The 15,592-nt window shown below is 35.8% G+C and overlaps 1 protein-coding gene across 4 annotated transcripts in view; it reads right to left on the reverse strand.

Annotated features, from left to right (window-relative positions):
* Positions 1-2,817: 2,817 nt before the first annotated feature.
* The window catches only part of BDP1 (B double prime 1, subunit of RNA polymerase III transcription initiation factor IIIB), an 88,365-nt gene continuing 75,590 nt past the window's right edge, over positions 2,818-15,592 (reverse strand). For 3 of the 4 annotated variants that reach the window (XM_033429977.2, XM_033429975.2, XM_033429973.2), the window contains 4 exons: positions 12,898-12,937; positions 11,166-11,430; positions 9,178-9,424; positions 2,818-5,554 (listed from right to left, as the gene is read on the reverse strand). In XM_033429977.2, coding sequence (XP_033285868.1) covers positions 5,423-5,554; positions 9,178-9,424; positions 11,166-11,430; positions 12,898-12,937 — 684 coding nt within the window. In that variant the 3' untranslated portion in view covers positions 2,818-5,422. Of the gene's footprint in view, positions 5,555-8,017; positions 8,920-9,177; positions 9,425-11,165; positions 11,431-12,897; positions 12,938-15,592 lie in introns of those variants that run through there. The other variant, XM_033429976.1, reaches the window with a different exon arrangement.

Below are 15,592 nucleotides of genomic sequence, written 5' to 3' on the forward strand. Positions count from 1 at the left end.
GGTTCGTGCCCTGGTCCGGGAGGATCCCACATGCCGCGGGGCGGCTGGGCCCGTGAGCCAGGGCCGCTGAGCCTGCGCATCCGGAGCCTGTGCTCCGCAACGGGAGAGGCCACAACAGTGAGAGGCCCGCGTACCTCAAAAAAAAAAAAAAAAGAAGAAGAAAGTACATTTGTTAATTTTTTTTTTTTTTTTGGCCATGCCGCACGACCTCGGCAGTGAAAGCGTGTGGAGTCCTAACCACTGGACTGCCAGGGAATTCCCCATTTGTTAAAATCTTAACTGCAATACAAAAATCAACTGTTTTTCTATGTTCCATCAATAAACATACAAATGAAAATAAGCATTTAAAACACACCATTTATAAAGGCATCAGAGAACATCAAGTACTTAAAAAATAAATCTAAAAGATGTGCCTCTCCTAGGCATTTACACAAGAGAAACAAGAACATGTCTACAAAAAGATTTGTACAACAATATTTATAGTATCTTTATTCAAAAGAGCCAAAATTCGGAAACAATCAGTAGGAAAATAGATAGCAATTATGGTATATTCATATGTGGTATATGGATAAAATGGAATACAGCTTAGCAACAAGGAACTACTAATACGCTACGAAAACGGATGAATCCCAAAAATGTGTTGAGCAAAAGTAAACAGATACAAAAGTATACATAATATAAAGTTCATATACTGCATATATATATAAAGCTCAAGATCAGGCAAAACTAATCTGTGGGTGGCAGTGGGGAAAGGGCTTAAAGGAACTTTCTGGGATGATGGAAATGTCTATTTGTCTTGTGGGGTGGTACACAGGTGTATACATTCTCAGTAATCAAACTGAAAGCTTAAGATCTGTGTACTTTATTAAATGTAAATTATGCCTTAAAAACGTTCATTGCAGAAAACTGTGTTGATTTAAAATTATGAACTAAGTCAAAGGATGATTCACATTCTGTGACTTTGATTCTGCACATTTGTTAATCAGAAGCATCAAGATTCTTAGCCTGGGCTTCCTTGGTGGCGCAGTGGCTGGGAGTCCGCCTGCCGATGCAGGGGACACGGGTTCGTGCCCCGGTCCGGGAAGATCCCACATGCCGCGGAGAGGCTGGGCCCGAGAGCCATGGTCGCTGAGCCTGCGCGTCCGGAGCCTGTGCTCCACAACGGGAGAGGTCACAACAGTGAGAGGCCCGCGTACCGCAAAAAAAAAAAAAAAAAAAAAGATTCTTAGCCTTCTCTCTACGGCTTTTGACTAACAGTTACTTCTAAAAAGGAATTGACACTTGATTTTTCTCCAATAGAAGTAAAAATTGAGAAAATCTCTCCCCCGCAAAAAAAGGGGCAAACAAAAAAATGAGGAGAGAGAGAAGGGGGTGGAGAAATGGAAAATAGCAGAGAAAAGATAACTTAGGGAACAAGTAAAGGAGATTTAAAAATCTGATTAATAGGAATTCCAGATATAAGAACAGTGAAAGTGAAAGAGAGAAATTATCAAAGGAATAATGCAAGGACATTTCCCAGAAGGGAAGGAAATGAGTTTCCATATTTAAAAACGCCCATGACATGCCCAGCAGCATGAATGTAGGGGCAGGAAAGGGTGGGTGCACATTACTGAGCAGAATACCAGGGTCAAAGAATATGTAAATAGGCCACATTCGAAGGATAGAGAATCAGAATGGCAAAAGATTTTTAAACACTGAAAACCAGCATATAACCAGAGCATGACTTTGAAATGAAGTGGAAATTATTTTCAAATTATTCAAGAATTCTATTCAGAGCCCAACTAAGTGAGAGAGTAGAATAAAGAACTCTCAGACATGTAAAGTCTCAAGTTATGTTATCATCCATGCACCTTTTGCAGTAAACAGTGGAAGATGTGCTTCTCCTCAAGAAAGACAATGACACTGGCTCCAGAATAGGGAATCCAAACCAGAAAAGATGGGTAGGGAATTCAGAGAAGTCCCAGCATGGCAGCTGCACTGCACATGGAGACCTGTGAAGCCTCAGTCCAGATTAAAGCAGGAAGGAAGAGCTCCATAAAGTTTTCCAGGAAAAAAGGAGAAGGAAACAGTTTATCTGACAGCTTGACCATGTGAAAAGTATAAACAGAGCATTTATAACTAAGTATAAACAGACTTGGCAGAGGATGTTGAAAGTTAAGCCACAGGTTCAAAAACAAACCCAAAGCAAACGATAAAGTGAAACACTTCTTAATTCCAAGAAAAACAAAAAGTTGTACCAGAAAGGAAATGTCGTCTTAGTTCATTAGGTGGTACAGCAGTGAAAAATTACAATTAAAACAGTACAAATACTGAATATGGATTAACCCCAAATTGTGATTAACATTGGGAGAAAGCAGGAAAAGAGTGAGGAGAATTGTAAGAAAGTAAAACCCTTATATACCATAATAAAAGGTCAACTGACCATATAAAAAGTCCAGGTTTATAGTATATCCATAACTACAGTTTCCCATTTGTCTTTCTCTACAGAGAAAAAAAAGTGGGAAGAAAAAAAAGAGTAAAAGAGATTGAGTTCTTTTAGCCAAAAATTCATTGCATAAGGAGCAAATAAACAAAAAAGTAAGCGACTCTTCTTATGTCCCAAATGTGGGGGAAAGTCTATTTTTATTCTTGCAAAATCAAAGTAATATCCTTCAGAGCATGCACGTAAGAAAAAAATTAATTCTCCCAAATATACTATACTCTCATGGAAGGAGGGAAGGAAGGAAGGGTAAGCTGTACTTAAAAAAACTATTTTTTGCTCACTAACACATTAATATCTTTATTAAGTCAATTTGAAAAAAAAGGACACAACAGAAATAATATAAAATAACTTTTATTTACATAATTTACATCTATAGAATATAACTGCTTTCTTTAGAACAAGAAAATTTACAATGACAGATATTGCTTTTTGTCAAAGACTTCTTCAAGCAAGATAGTATACATGGTCACTTCTATTTCAAAAAACATGGTGGTAAACAGTGGATATTCATATTTTTATGTGCCTCAATCATTTACCAACAATTAGGCTTTGAAGCCATCATGTTGATCACTTGCTAAGACGTAAGTGTTCAGGAGGAAAAGTCAAGAAAAAAATAAAGACCTTTAATCATATCTCTTTTAAGATTTATAAAATACAAATTCTTCACAACATCATCTTTACATGAGTCAGATTAAACACAGGTGTGAACAAGTCTTTCCACCTTGTAAGGTAAATACACTGATTAAGTTTCTTTTTCCAAGAGTAGTTTTAAGGACATAATAGTAGGATAATTTAGTTGTCTGACTTGATTCTCTAACACAATGAATGCCCAAAGACAAAATTATCCTTCATACAGTAAGAAGTTACATCTTCCATAAAATTAGCTCATTGTAGATGAACAAGAGACAGATGTTAACAAAGTTAAAAAGTAATATTAAACAAGGGATAAAATAATAGTTTAGCTATGACAACCAAACACCCAAACTAACATGAACTAAATGAAAGAAGCCTTTTCAGAATATGAGATTTTTAAAATTTATAAAAACAGGGCATTAAAATAGCTATGTGATTTGCTACTGTGATTTCTGTGACATATTAACCCCATGAAATAAATAAATGCATATCTATAGAGAATTTCCTTATAGATCCTCCTTTATGACAAAAAGTTTAAACTGCAAATTTCACTATAAGGCAATGAATAAGAAATGCTCTAATATCAATTGTTTTCATAAATTAGGATTACTGTTACACTCGCCAAGCCAAATCCAATTTTACTAATGAACTTGAAAACTGGCCACCATTTTTTTCAAATTACAAACAGAATTAGACATTAAAATATCTTCCCAACTGAAATACTGATTTCATAATGCAATCAATGGTTTAAGTGTTAGGCACAACTCACAACTCCAGTGACAAATATCTCATAGGTAATGACATCGGCACCTTAAGGTAAGAAAACTACTGTCTAATGTATGGGTCAAACTAAAAACCCAACCCATCCATGTCCATCATTTAAGTATTACCTGTAGCTGTTTTCATACTGAAGTGGCAGAGTTGAGTAGTTACCACAGAGGGCATCTGGCCCACAAACTCGAAAATATTTTCCAGAAAATGTTTCTGACTCCTGATCTAATCAACCCAGAAGGCTTTTCAAATAAAAGAGTAAATCTGTTCTTTCAGAAGTTTAATTTGAACCACCAAAGATTTGCTTGGGTGGGTAACAGAATTACCTATGTAAATCACAAAATCTCAAAATTAAAACCAACCCTTAAATTCATATTGATGATAATCACTGACTTAATAAAGTCTTATTATCTTATTTTCTGTTTTTAACATCACAATTATGTTCTGTGCATAAAGGTCTAAGTACTTAGTTCCTCATGGAGAATTTAATGGGGGGAAAAAAAAACTACCAAGAAATTGTTTTTTAAAAAAGGAATGTGTGTATGTGAGCATATGTGTGTGTAATGGAGATGGAGTTTTGTATGGAAATTTGCCTCATAAATAAATTTAAGGATTTTTTTCCCATACAAATCCTGAGATTATCCAAGAAATAAGAAAAACAAAAAATTCACAGTACAAAGTCAATATACTAAACTATGAGAAAAAAATGTATTCAAAAAGTATATACTATCCAAACAATTTAGTTTTATCACTTTAAATACCTTTAAAATTAAAGAGGGGAAGGAGACAAACATAAATTTGTTAATGCTTTCTTTACCCATAATCTCAGGGGTAAAAATAATTAAAACTGAATATTCTTTTAAATAAAGAATTTAAAAATAAATAAGCTTTTTGATGTTTTATCTTTATAAATAGTAAGTTTAAATACTAGTTCTTCAATTAGGACTAATGTTACATCAACATGAATTAGAAAAATACACATTTTTCAGTCAAATAGCTGATAATAGAAAAGTTTTTAACATTTACCATACTAAAGTGGAGTTTCACAATTTCCTTTCACACACTTAGAGGCAACTGAAAAGGCCTTCACCATCCAAAAAAACAAAAAACAAAACCAAAAAACACTAAACAAACAGAAAAAAACCTTCACAAAAGGTTTGCTAAATGTTAACTACAATCCATCTCCAAATACGTCGGCACTGTGATTTATACAGAGACATTTATCCACAACATTCCAAGATGTCCATGTGTATTCAACACAGGAAGAGTCAAAATGTAAACAAGAGCTGTTACTTCTGTCTGAGAAAGCAGTCTTAATTGCTTGGTATTTCCAAAATGCTGAATCAATCAGAAGGAAAGGAACCTCAGCAATGTTTTTCACTGATTACAAAAGCTTCAAATCAAGCCTATTAAATATTCAAAATCAACCTAAAGAAAAATTGCCAGTGAGGCTTTTTGCTAGATACTGCTTTGTTGATATAACTGACTGTGGAAATCCTAGCCTTAGAAAAAATAAAAGAAAAAAAGAGAAGACTTTTATTCTGTTTCATCCACTTCAATAAAGATATCACTAAAGAAATATTCAGAGACTGTCATTGGCTCCTCTTCCGGTAGCCGGTTTTGGACATCTTTACATTCTCCTTTCGGTAAGGGATGATTACAAGAAACCTAAAAAGATAATAAAAATAAGTATGCAGTATAACATTTATATATTGATAGTGGTATTCTAAATCGATATCTGTTTGAAAAGCAATATAGCAATAAATATTAAGAGTTTTAAATGTTTATACTCACTGACCCAATAATTTCATTTCTATGCTGTTATATTAAGGAAATAATCCTAAACATAGTAAGAGATAAAATTGTAGCATTCGTTATAATAAAATTAAAATCAACAAATATACAACACAAAACATGATTAGGTTGACTGTAGTGTACACATGATTACTTCACCCTAATTTCTGTGAAAAAAAATAAATACTGAAAAACATAACATTATTAAATCGATAATGAAAACATTTTAATGACCAGAATAGAAGGACCCATGAAACAGAACAGTACGTAAGGAAATAACAGAAATTAAAGCAATCCTATCAAAAATTAGCATACTGGGCTTCCTTGGTGGAGCAGTGGTTGAGAGTCCGCCTGCCGATGCACGGGACGCGGGTTCATGCCCCGGTCCGGGAAGATCCCACATGCCGCGGTGCGGCTGGGCCCGTGAGCCATGGCCGCTGAGCCTGCGCGTCTGGAGCCTGTGCTCCGCAACGGGAGAGGCCACAACAGTGAGAGGCCCACGTACCGCAAAAAAAAAAAAAAATTAGCATACTTATAAATCTAGAAAAAATGAAGACAGCATGGTATTGGCAAAGGAACAGACATACATATCAATGAAATAGAAGACTAGAAATATCCCTAACACATATGGATGGAAATTTAGTATCTGATAAAAGTGATATTTCCAAAAAAATTTGAGAAAAGTTGGATGATCCAATAAATTATGTTGGACAACTGTATAACTATCTCACATAAAGGAAAAGTCAGACCTATACTTCACCAATATATAATAAATTCTAGATGAATCAATAAACTTAAATGTAAAAACATTTTTTAAAAATCTACTATAAAATACCATGGGAAAATGTTTTTATAATCCTAGAGTTGGGGAGAGAGAGTGTGAAGCAATGACATGAAAGCCAGAAGCCATAAAAGATTGATAAATTCACATACGTAAAAATAAAAAATGTCTGCATGGCACAAACCACCATACACAAAATCAAAAGATAAATGCCATAGAGGGAAAAAAAATTACAACCTGTATCACAGACATTATGTGTTCATTAAGTCTATGAAGAATGTCAAAAATGAACACTGATAATACGCTAATGTAAGGAAAAAGGCCCTCTCATATACTGCTGATAAGAATAGAAACTTATATAATCCCTACGCAGGACAATCAGGCAGTGTCTGGCAAAAGAATAATCATTCCTTTAGAACAGCAATTCTATTTCCAGGAATTTAACCTATAAATGTGAAAAATCGTCCATTTATAAGTTAGCTGTTACCACATTATTTGTAGTAAGTAGGAATAACCTAAATGCCTACCAGTGGGAGGCCAGTATCACTCTATGGTACATCCAAACAATGGAATATTATGTAGTCATTAAAAATAATGAGGGCACTTAGTCCTGAAAATAGGAAAATTTATGTCCACGCAAAATGCTGTATACAAAAGTTCACAGCTTTATTCATAAAAGCAAGCACTAGATGTCCTTTGGTGGGTAAATGAATAAACAAAACTGGTACATCCATACTATGGAATACTATTCAGAAATAAAAAGAAACAAACTATTTGATACATAAAATCATCTGGATGACTGTCTAGGGAACTACCGTTGAGTGAAAAGACGCCAATCCCAAATATATGATTCCATTCATATAACATTCTTGCAATGACGAATTTAATGGCAACCAGCTTGCCAGAAGATAGAGAGAGAGTGGGGAGCGGGAGGGAAGTAGGTGTGTCTATAAAAGGGCAACACAAAGGATCTCTGTGGTGATGGAACTGTTCTGTATGTTGACTGCAGCAATGCAATATAGTGGTTGTGATATTATAGGAGAGTTTTGTAAGATGTTACCACTGGGGAAAACTGGGTAAAGGGTAGATGGGATCTCTCTGTATAGTTGTTTACAACTGCATGTGAATCTACAGTTATCTCAAAATAAGAAGTTAATAATTTAAATTTTTTAAAGAGAGCAAGAGAGAGGAGGAAGCCCTTTATCTACTGTTTTGCAAGGTCTCCAAGACATACTATTAGGTGAAAAAAGCAGAGACTGATACACTATTATTTATGTAAAAAAGAAGAAAAATGTTTATATTTGTGTATATTAAAATGTCTCTGGAAAAGTAAACCAAAATCTGATAATACCATATACCTGTGGAAAGGAGGAACTAGGAAGCTAAGGGACAGATGTGGGAAACTTTTTCCTATAAACTCTCTTTTGTAGGTTATGAATTTTAAGACATGTGGAATATATTACTTACTCAAAAAACTGAAGAAGCAATTTGAGGGTAACATTTAGTTTAAATTCTTCCCTCACACTACATACCAAAGTCAATAACCATGAACAGAGTTAAAGTTTTAAAATTTTATACCTCTGGAGAAAAACTTTTCATCATAAAAGCAATTTAACAAATTGCAAAGAAACAAGTAATGGATTTGACTAAACATTTAAAAGTTATGTATAACAAAAATTCCCCCAAATTTAAAAAAGTAAATAAACTTGGAAAAAATACTTGCAGTAAAGAGCTAAAAGGTACGTGGCTTATTTACATACATAAGGATCTCATACAAATTGGTAAGAAAACTACTAAGATCCCCAAACCTATAAATCAGCAGAAGATGGGAACAAAAAAGAAAAAAAGAAAAAAAATCAGAAAATCTAGTAAATATATGGGAAAGAACACAACTCACCAATAACTGAAGAAATGCAAATTTTAAAAATGAAATGACATTTCCAACACCCCACCACCATTATATTAAATAAGAAAAACAAATGTATTTTAAAGAGTAATATCTCAGACTGGCAAGAATGTGATTAAACCGCACTGTTACACTGCTGGTAATTACAACTATTCTCCAAAGTAATTTGGCAAATAATAATAAAGACTCATAAAATCCTGGTCTCAGAATATAGTTGTAGGAAATAATTTAAAATATTTTTAAAACGTTAAAAATGTTCTTTACAAAAGGACTCCTTCCTTTGAGGCTCATGCTATCCAATAGATGGTCACCAGCCTTTTCCTTGTTGAGATCTGAAGTCACCCCAATGTTCTTCCAAAGTCTTTGATACAAGTTCACAAAATTTTCTGCCCCAGTACCTGCTATTACAGCTTCAGAGTGCACAGAAATGAAACATGCAAATGAATTCTAATTTTACTGTTCCTTGAATTTTTGTAGGTGTCATGACATTTGTCCCAAAGGAAATAAAATGCAAGCACTGCTTTGTTTTGCTTCCACAGGTCAGAAGGGTCTCTGCAGTAAAGGAATGGCAATTAAGTGTCCATTTATGGTTAGTTCAATGGCTCTATATTAAACTAGCTGTAACTTTCTAATTCAACACCTTATCTTCTTCCAGTACAGTGGGGTAGGATAGGGAGGAGATGGAGTGGAGTTGCTCTGCAATAATTTCTGATATTCAGATGAAAATACAATTGCCATGTTTTTCCAAGTTGAGTCTGATATCCAACCCATTCTACACAAATAAACAAACAAAGAGTAGTTATCACATACCTGAGTTGCTGAACTATCAATATTTTTAGGTTGAGTATTAACAACAACACTTGGAGATGGAAGATCAGAGGACTCTTGAGTTTTTTTCTGGCTTGTATTGAGCGGATTAGATCTTTTCAGATTCTGTCTTGATACAGGTATAAGAGGTTTCAGGCGTTTCTTGCTACGAACCTGAGTAGGTTCATCAGACTCCAAACTATTCTTTGAACATATTAAAGACAAAAATCCCAGGGGTCTTCTGCCAGGTCTAGAAATGCAAATGTAAAGATATTCAACAATATCCAGGAAGACACATTCTTTTTTTTTTTTTAATATTTATTCACTAAATTTTTCATAGGCAGGATATTGCAGCAAAGAAGCTGAAAGCAGGAATGTGCCAAGTTCTATAGGACATCTATATCTGTATAAACTTTTTTTTTTTTTTTTGGCCACGCCGCCCAGCATGTGGGATCTTAGTTCCCCGACCAGGGATCAAACCCATGCCCCCTGCGTTGGAAGCACACAGTCTTAACCACTGGGCCACCAGGGAAGTCCCAGGAAGACACATTCTTAATGCCAACTTCTTTCCATGAATGCTAAAATGGCAGGTATGATACCACAGGAGTGGCACACCTACTAAATACTGATATACTAAGTACTGATATCACTCTGCCATGACGTATATTTGTGACAAAGGTCAAAGCTTACTCTAGAGCAGTACTTCTCAAGCCTGAAAGGCACACAAATCACGTGGGGATCTTATCAAAATGAAGATTCTGACTGAGTTGGTGGGGAAGTGGGGCCTAAGTCCTGTATTTCTACTGAGTTCTCAAATGATGTCCCTGCTGCTGGTGCCAGGACCACACTTTGAGTAGAAGGGCTCTAGAGCAGGGGTCAGCAAGCTATGATCCACAGGCCAAGTGAAGTCCACCACCTGATTCTATAAATAAGTTTACTGGAACACAGCATGCTCATCTGTTTACATATATGGTTACATATTACATATGTGGTATATTATATATATACACACCACATATGTAATATGTAACCATATATGTAAAAAGATGTGATTACATATCTGTTGAGTAGCTGAGTAGTTGCAACAGAGATATATGGCCCACAAAGCCTAAAATATATACTACATGATCTTTTGCCCCCAAAATTTGCTGACCCTTGTTCTAGAATACTGCTTCTCAACTGTTTTAACCCAAACCCCCATGATGCTACCCTCATTCTATTTTCAGCATATCTCTATGCCAGAAAAGATGTAGTTTATATAACAAAAACACAGGTTCGTTAAATATGCCTTTTCAAGTTATACATGTCATTTCCCCCCACTTTCCTTTAGTGGAGACTAGTACATGTCCTCCCTCTCCAACTCACCAACTCCACGTTAATGATTTGAATGCTGCCAACAAGCCAATAGTTATCCATAACCCAGAAGACTCACTTCTAGAGTATGAGGAAATAATGTGGGAGAGGCTGGCTTTGGGCTTAAATTCCACACTTAGTGTTATAGGGAGAAAGCCAGGGTTTACCTCTCTGGTATGCCACAAGAGATAAAAACGCACACAGTATTTGGGACTTCAATAAAACAACCTCCAGAGCTACTCTGATGTTAGCCCTATGTCTCAGACCATCTACGTCTGCACTGGCAGCTACTGTATGGTAGAATAAATAATTATTAAAATAATAACCATGAACAATCTGGAAAAGAAAGTGTGCAATACTAAATTCTAAAGATTTTCTATCTAAAATCAAAGTTTCAGCACTTGAAGTTAAGCTCTAGTCATATGCAATGTCCTCCAAAAGTGTCTGACCTTACTGTATTTCCTTTGGTGACACCCCATCCCTTTACATTTCTGACAGAGGGGTATGATTATAAAACACCATCCTTAGTACTGGACTTAGTCGTTGTACATGTTACACCTATTCCATATAGGTTATATTTATATACTGAGAGAAAAATGGAGAGAGAGAAACATTTATTAAAGATTTTCTCATGATACCTGGATAGTGGGGTTTTTGAAGACGATGTGATGCTATCCATTTGTTCAGACTTAGAAGCAGCACAAGTTCTTTTTTCCTTATCAGACACCCCTATCTCATCCTGAGGTAACTGAGATGTATTCTTTTCTTGTGTATCTGTTATTTTATCAAGAGGTTTAGATCTGATACTCTGAAAAGTTGGTTCAAGTTGCTCTTTCTGAGGTTCTGGAATTGTATGTGTGTTTCCTGAGGTAGGGAAGATACCTCGTCCCTTGTAAGACTCTCCTTCAAAAAAGAAAATAAATGGTAAGCACACATATGGAAATTAATACATCCAATTAAATTGCAATATTTGAAGAAGAAAACCCATGATATTCTATCATGAACCTACCCTAGTAAGAGTAAGCTAAATTAAAAATTAGTGGACTATTAGGAATATTATAATGGGTAAAAGCTATGGTAACAGCTTCTACCTTCAGATGTAAAATAGTCGTATCAATATATTTTGACTTAGAAAAGCTTTCTCCATAAATATTTCTTGAACTAGCAAAATGAAAAAGTGATCACTTTCTAATTAAGGGTAAAGCTAAGGTCAGAATGGCCATCATCACAAAATCTACAGTCAATAAAAGCTGGAGAGGGTGTGGAGAAAAGGGAACCCTCCTGCACTGTTGGTGGGAATATAAATTGACACAGCCACTATGGAGAACAGTATGGAGGTTCCTTAAAAAAACTAAAAACAGAGCTACCATATGATCCAGCAATACCACTCCTGGGCACATAACTGGAGAAAACAATAATTCGAAAAGATACATGTACCCCAATGTTCATTGCAGCACTATTTACAGTAGCCGTGACACGGAAGCAACCTCAATATCCATCAACGGAGGAATGGATAAAGAAGATGTGGTACATATATACAATGAAATATTACTCAGCCATAAGAAAGAACGAAAAACGGCGTTTGCAGCAACATGGATGGACCTAGAGATTGTCATACTGAGTGAAGTTAAGTCAGACAAAGAAAAACAAATATCACATGATATCGTTTATATGTGGAATCTAAAAAAATGGTGCAAATGAACCTATTTACAAAACAGAAATAGAGTCACAGATATAGAAAACAAACTTATGGTTACCAAGGGGGAAAGGGCGGGGGTTAGGGAGAAGGATAAATTGGGAGATTGGGATTGACATATACACACTACTATATATAAAATAGATAACTAATAAGAACCTACTGCATAGCACAGGGAGCTCTACTCAATACTCTGTAATGACCTATATGGGAATAAAATCTTAAAAAGAGTGGAGTTATACATATACATATGTATCAGTTATACATATATATAACTGAGTCACTTTGCCGTACAGCAGAAACTAACACAACATTGTAAATCAACTATACTCCAACAAAAATTAATTAAAAACAAAAAAGGATAAAGCTAAGGACCTATAAAAACTCCTTAATACCCAGCTTTCTAATTCCTTAAATGTAGTTGTTGAGCTTTTACAGGAAATCCTGGAGCTATATGATTTTCTATTAAATACAGGATGAAAGTAGCTTTTCATGGCCACCAAAGTGCCAAATCTAAGATCTCAGAAGGGAAGAAAAACCTCTAATAATAAAGGCGTGATTCTTAGAGAAAAATGAGCAAGACTCTGCTTCAATCCCAAATTTAAACAAGATATATCAAAAATAATCAGGGGTACTTAGCAAAATGCAACCACATTAAAATTTATTTTACTCACCTGTTTTCTCCAAAACATTTATTAATTCCTTTGAACACACCTGTTTTAAGAAAATTTACAAAAAAAAATTAGAAATCTATTTGTCAAATAAAATTAATTTTATTTCCTTCTTTCCTTCTTAATTTTATTTCCTTCTTTCTTTTTTAAGTAAAGAAAACCTGTATTTTCCAGAAAGCTAGGGAATTCTACCAAACATTTATGAAAAAGACACTGCAACTATTATTTAAATTATTCCACAGCATAGCAGAAGAGGGAAAGCTTCCAAATGCCTTTTATAAATCAAGCATCATATTGATACCAACTAACCAGTCTCAAGTCAGTGCAAAAATATCAAATGAAATATGACAAGCATAATTTAGCAGCACATCGAAAGACTAAAACATCACAATCAAATAGAGTTTGTTTGGGAACTCCCTGGCGGTCCAGTGGTTAGGACTCCACGCTTTCACTGTTGAGGGTGCGGGTTCAATCCCTGGTCAGGGAACTAAGACCCACAAGCTTGGAGGCACAGCCAAAGAAAAAAAAAAAAAAGTTTGTTTCAGGAATACAAAGATGATTTAATATTATAAAACATATTAATAAAAATCAACAGATTTGAGGAGAAAAATAATATCATCTCTCTATTTGCAGGAAAAGTGTCCAATAATATCATTCTTAAAAAAAACCCGTAAAATTGGACAGGCATTTTCTTAACACCGTAAAATACAACTATTGCAATCCAAAAGGCAGCATCCCACTTCATAAACACTGGAAGTATTCCCATTAAAGTCAGGAATAAGAAAAAGTTGTCCACTATCAGGACTATTCTCTGATTTTTTAAAGTTATATTACCCAATATAATTAGAAAAGAAAGAAATTAAAGGTGTAAAAAGTAGAAGAGAATAATTAAAATTATATTTGCAGATGATATGACTGTTTACTAAGAAAACTCAAGAGAACCAACTGAAAAATTACTACACACAATGAGGGTAATTCAGTAAAGCTCTCTAGATTAAAAAGAACTCAATGATAATAGCAACAAAAAAGATAAAATTCTTAGATATAATCCAATAAGAAATGTACCAGATTTATATGAAGAAGAACTTAAAATACCCCTGAGAGACAGACACAAAAGAAGTCTTAAACAATTGGAAAGACACACTGTGTTTCTGGACAGGAAGATTCAACATCGCATTTATGATGTCAATTTTCTCTATGTTCATCTGTCAACTTAGTATGATCCTAACACAAGTACCAATAGGGTTTTTTTTTTAAGCTCTGAATAAGCTAATTCTGAAATTAATATAAACTTTAAAACACATAAGCAGACTTCTCTGGTGGCACAGTGGTTAAGAATCCGCCTGCCAATGCAGGGGACACAGGTTCTAGCCCTGGTCCAGGAAGATCCCACATGCTGCTGAGCAACTAAGCCCATGTGCCACAACTACTGAGCCTGCGCTCTAGAGCCTGCGAGCCACAGTTACTGAAGCCTGCGCGCCTAGAGCCCGTGCTCCGCAACAAGAGAAGCCACTGTAATGAGAAGCCCGTGCACCACAATGAAGAGTAGCCCCCGCTCGATGCAACTAGAGAAAGTCTGCGCACAGCAACGAAGACCCAACACAGCCAAGAAAAAAGAAAAAACGTAAGTGACTAGGAAAAACTTGGAAAAAGAAGAAAATTGTATTGGGGGTTGGGGAGAGGGACAGACTATCCCTTTTTTTTTTTTAATTAATTTACTTTTGGATGCGTTGGGTCTTCGTTGCTGTGCGCGGGCTTTCTCTATTTGTGGAGAGTGGGGGCTACTCTTCTTGCAGAGCACGGGCTCTAGGCATGAGGGCTTCAGTAGTTGTGGCTCGTGGGCTCTAGAACACAGGCTCAGTAGTTGTGGTGCACAGGCTCAGTTGCTCCGCGGCATGTGGGATCTTCCTGGACCAGGGCTCGAACCCATGTCCCCTGCATTGGCAGGCGGATTCTTAACCACTGCGCCACCAGGGAAACCCCCAGACTATCCCTTTTTAAGATAGTAAAGCACTTAAAAGCTACAATAATTAAAACAGTGTGATACTGGCCCCAGAACAAATAGGTAAATCAATGAAGAAGAAAGGAAAGTTCAGGAATATGCCCAAATATGTATGGGAATTTAATATCTGACAAAAGTGGAATTTCATTTTATTTTTTTAAAAATACACCTTTATTTTATTTTTTGGCCACACCGTGCAGCATGCAGGATCTTAGTTCCCTGACCAGGGATTGAACACTTGCCCCCTGTGGTGGAAGCTCTGAGCCTTAACCACTGGACCACCAGGGAAGTCCCCAAAAGTAGAATTTTAAATCAGCGGACAAAAGATGAATTATTCAATAAATGGTGCTGGGACAAACGAATAGGCATCTGGTGAAAATTAAGTTGGTTCCACTGTTCTTAAAACCAAAATAAATTCTATACAAATCAATAATATTAATTAAAAGAATTTATATTAAATTCAAGGTAGACCTTCAATGTATAACACACTCCATAAGCTATACATAAAAAGACTAATAGGGACTTCCCTGGTGGCGCAGTGGTTAAGAATCCGCCTGCCAATGCAGGGGACACGGGTTCGAGCCCTGGTCCAGGAAGATCCCACATGCCGCGGAGCAACTAAGCCCGTGCGCCACAACTACTGAGCCCACGTGCCACAACTGCTGAAGCCCGTGTGCCTAGAGCCCGTGCTCCGCA

This window comes from Orcinus orca, chromosome 3 (assembly GCF_937001465.1).
Source record: "Orcinus orca chromosome 3, mOrcOrc1.1, whole genome shotgun sequence".
Classification (NCBI taxonomy): domain Eukaryota; kingdom Metazoa; phylum Chordata; class Mammalia; order Artiodactyla; family Delphinidae; genus Orcinus; species Orcinus orca.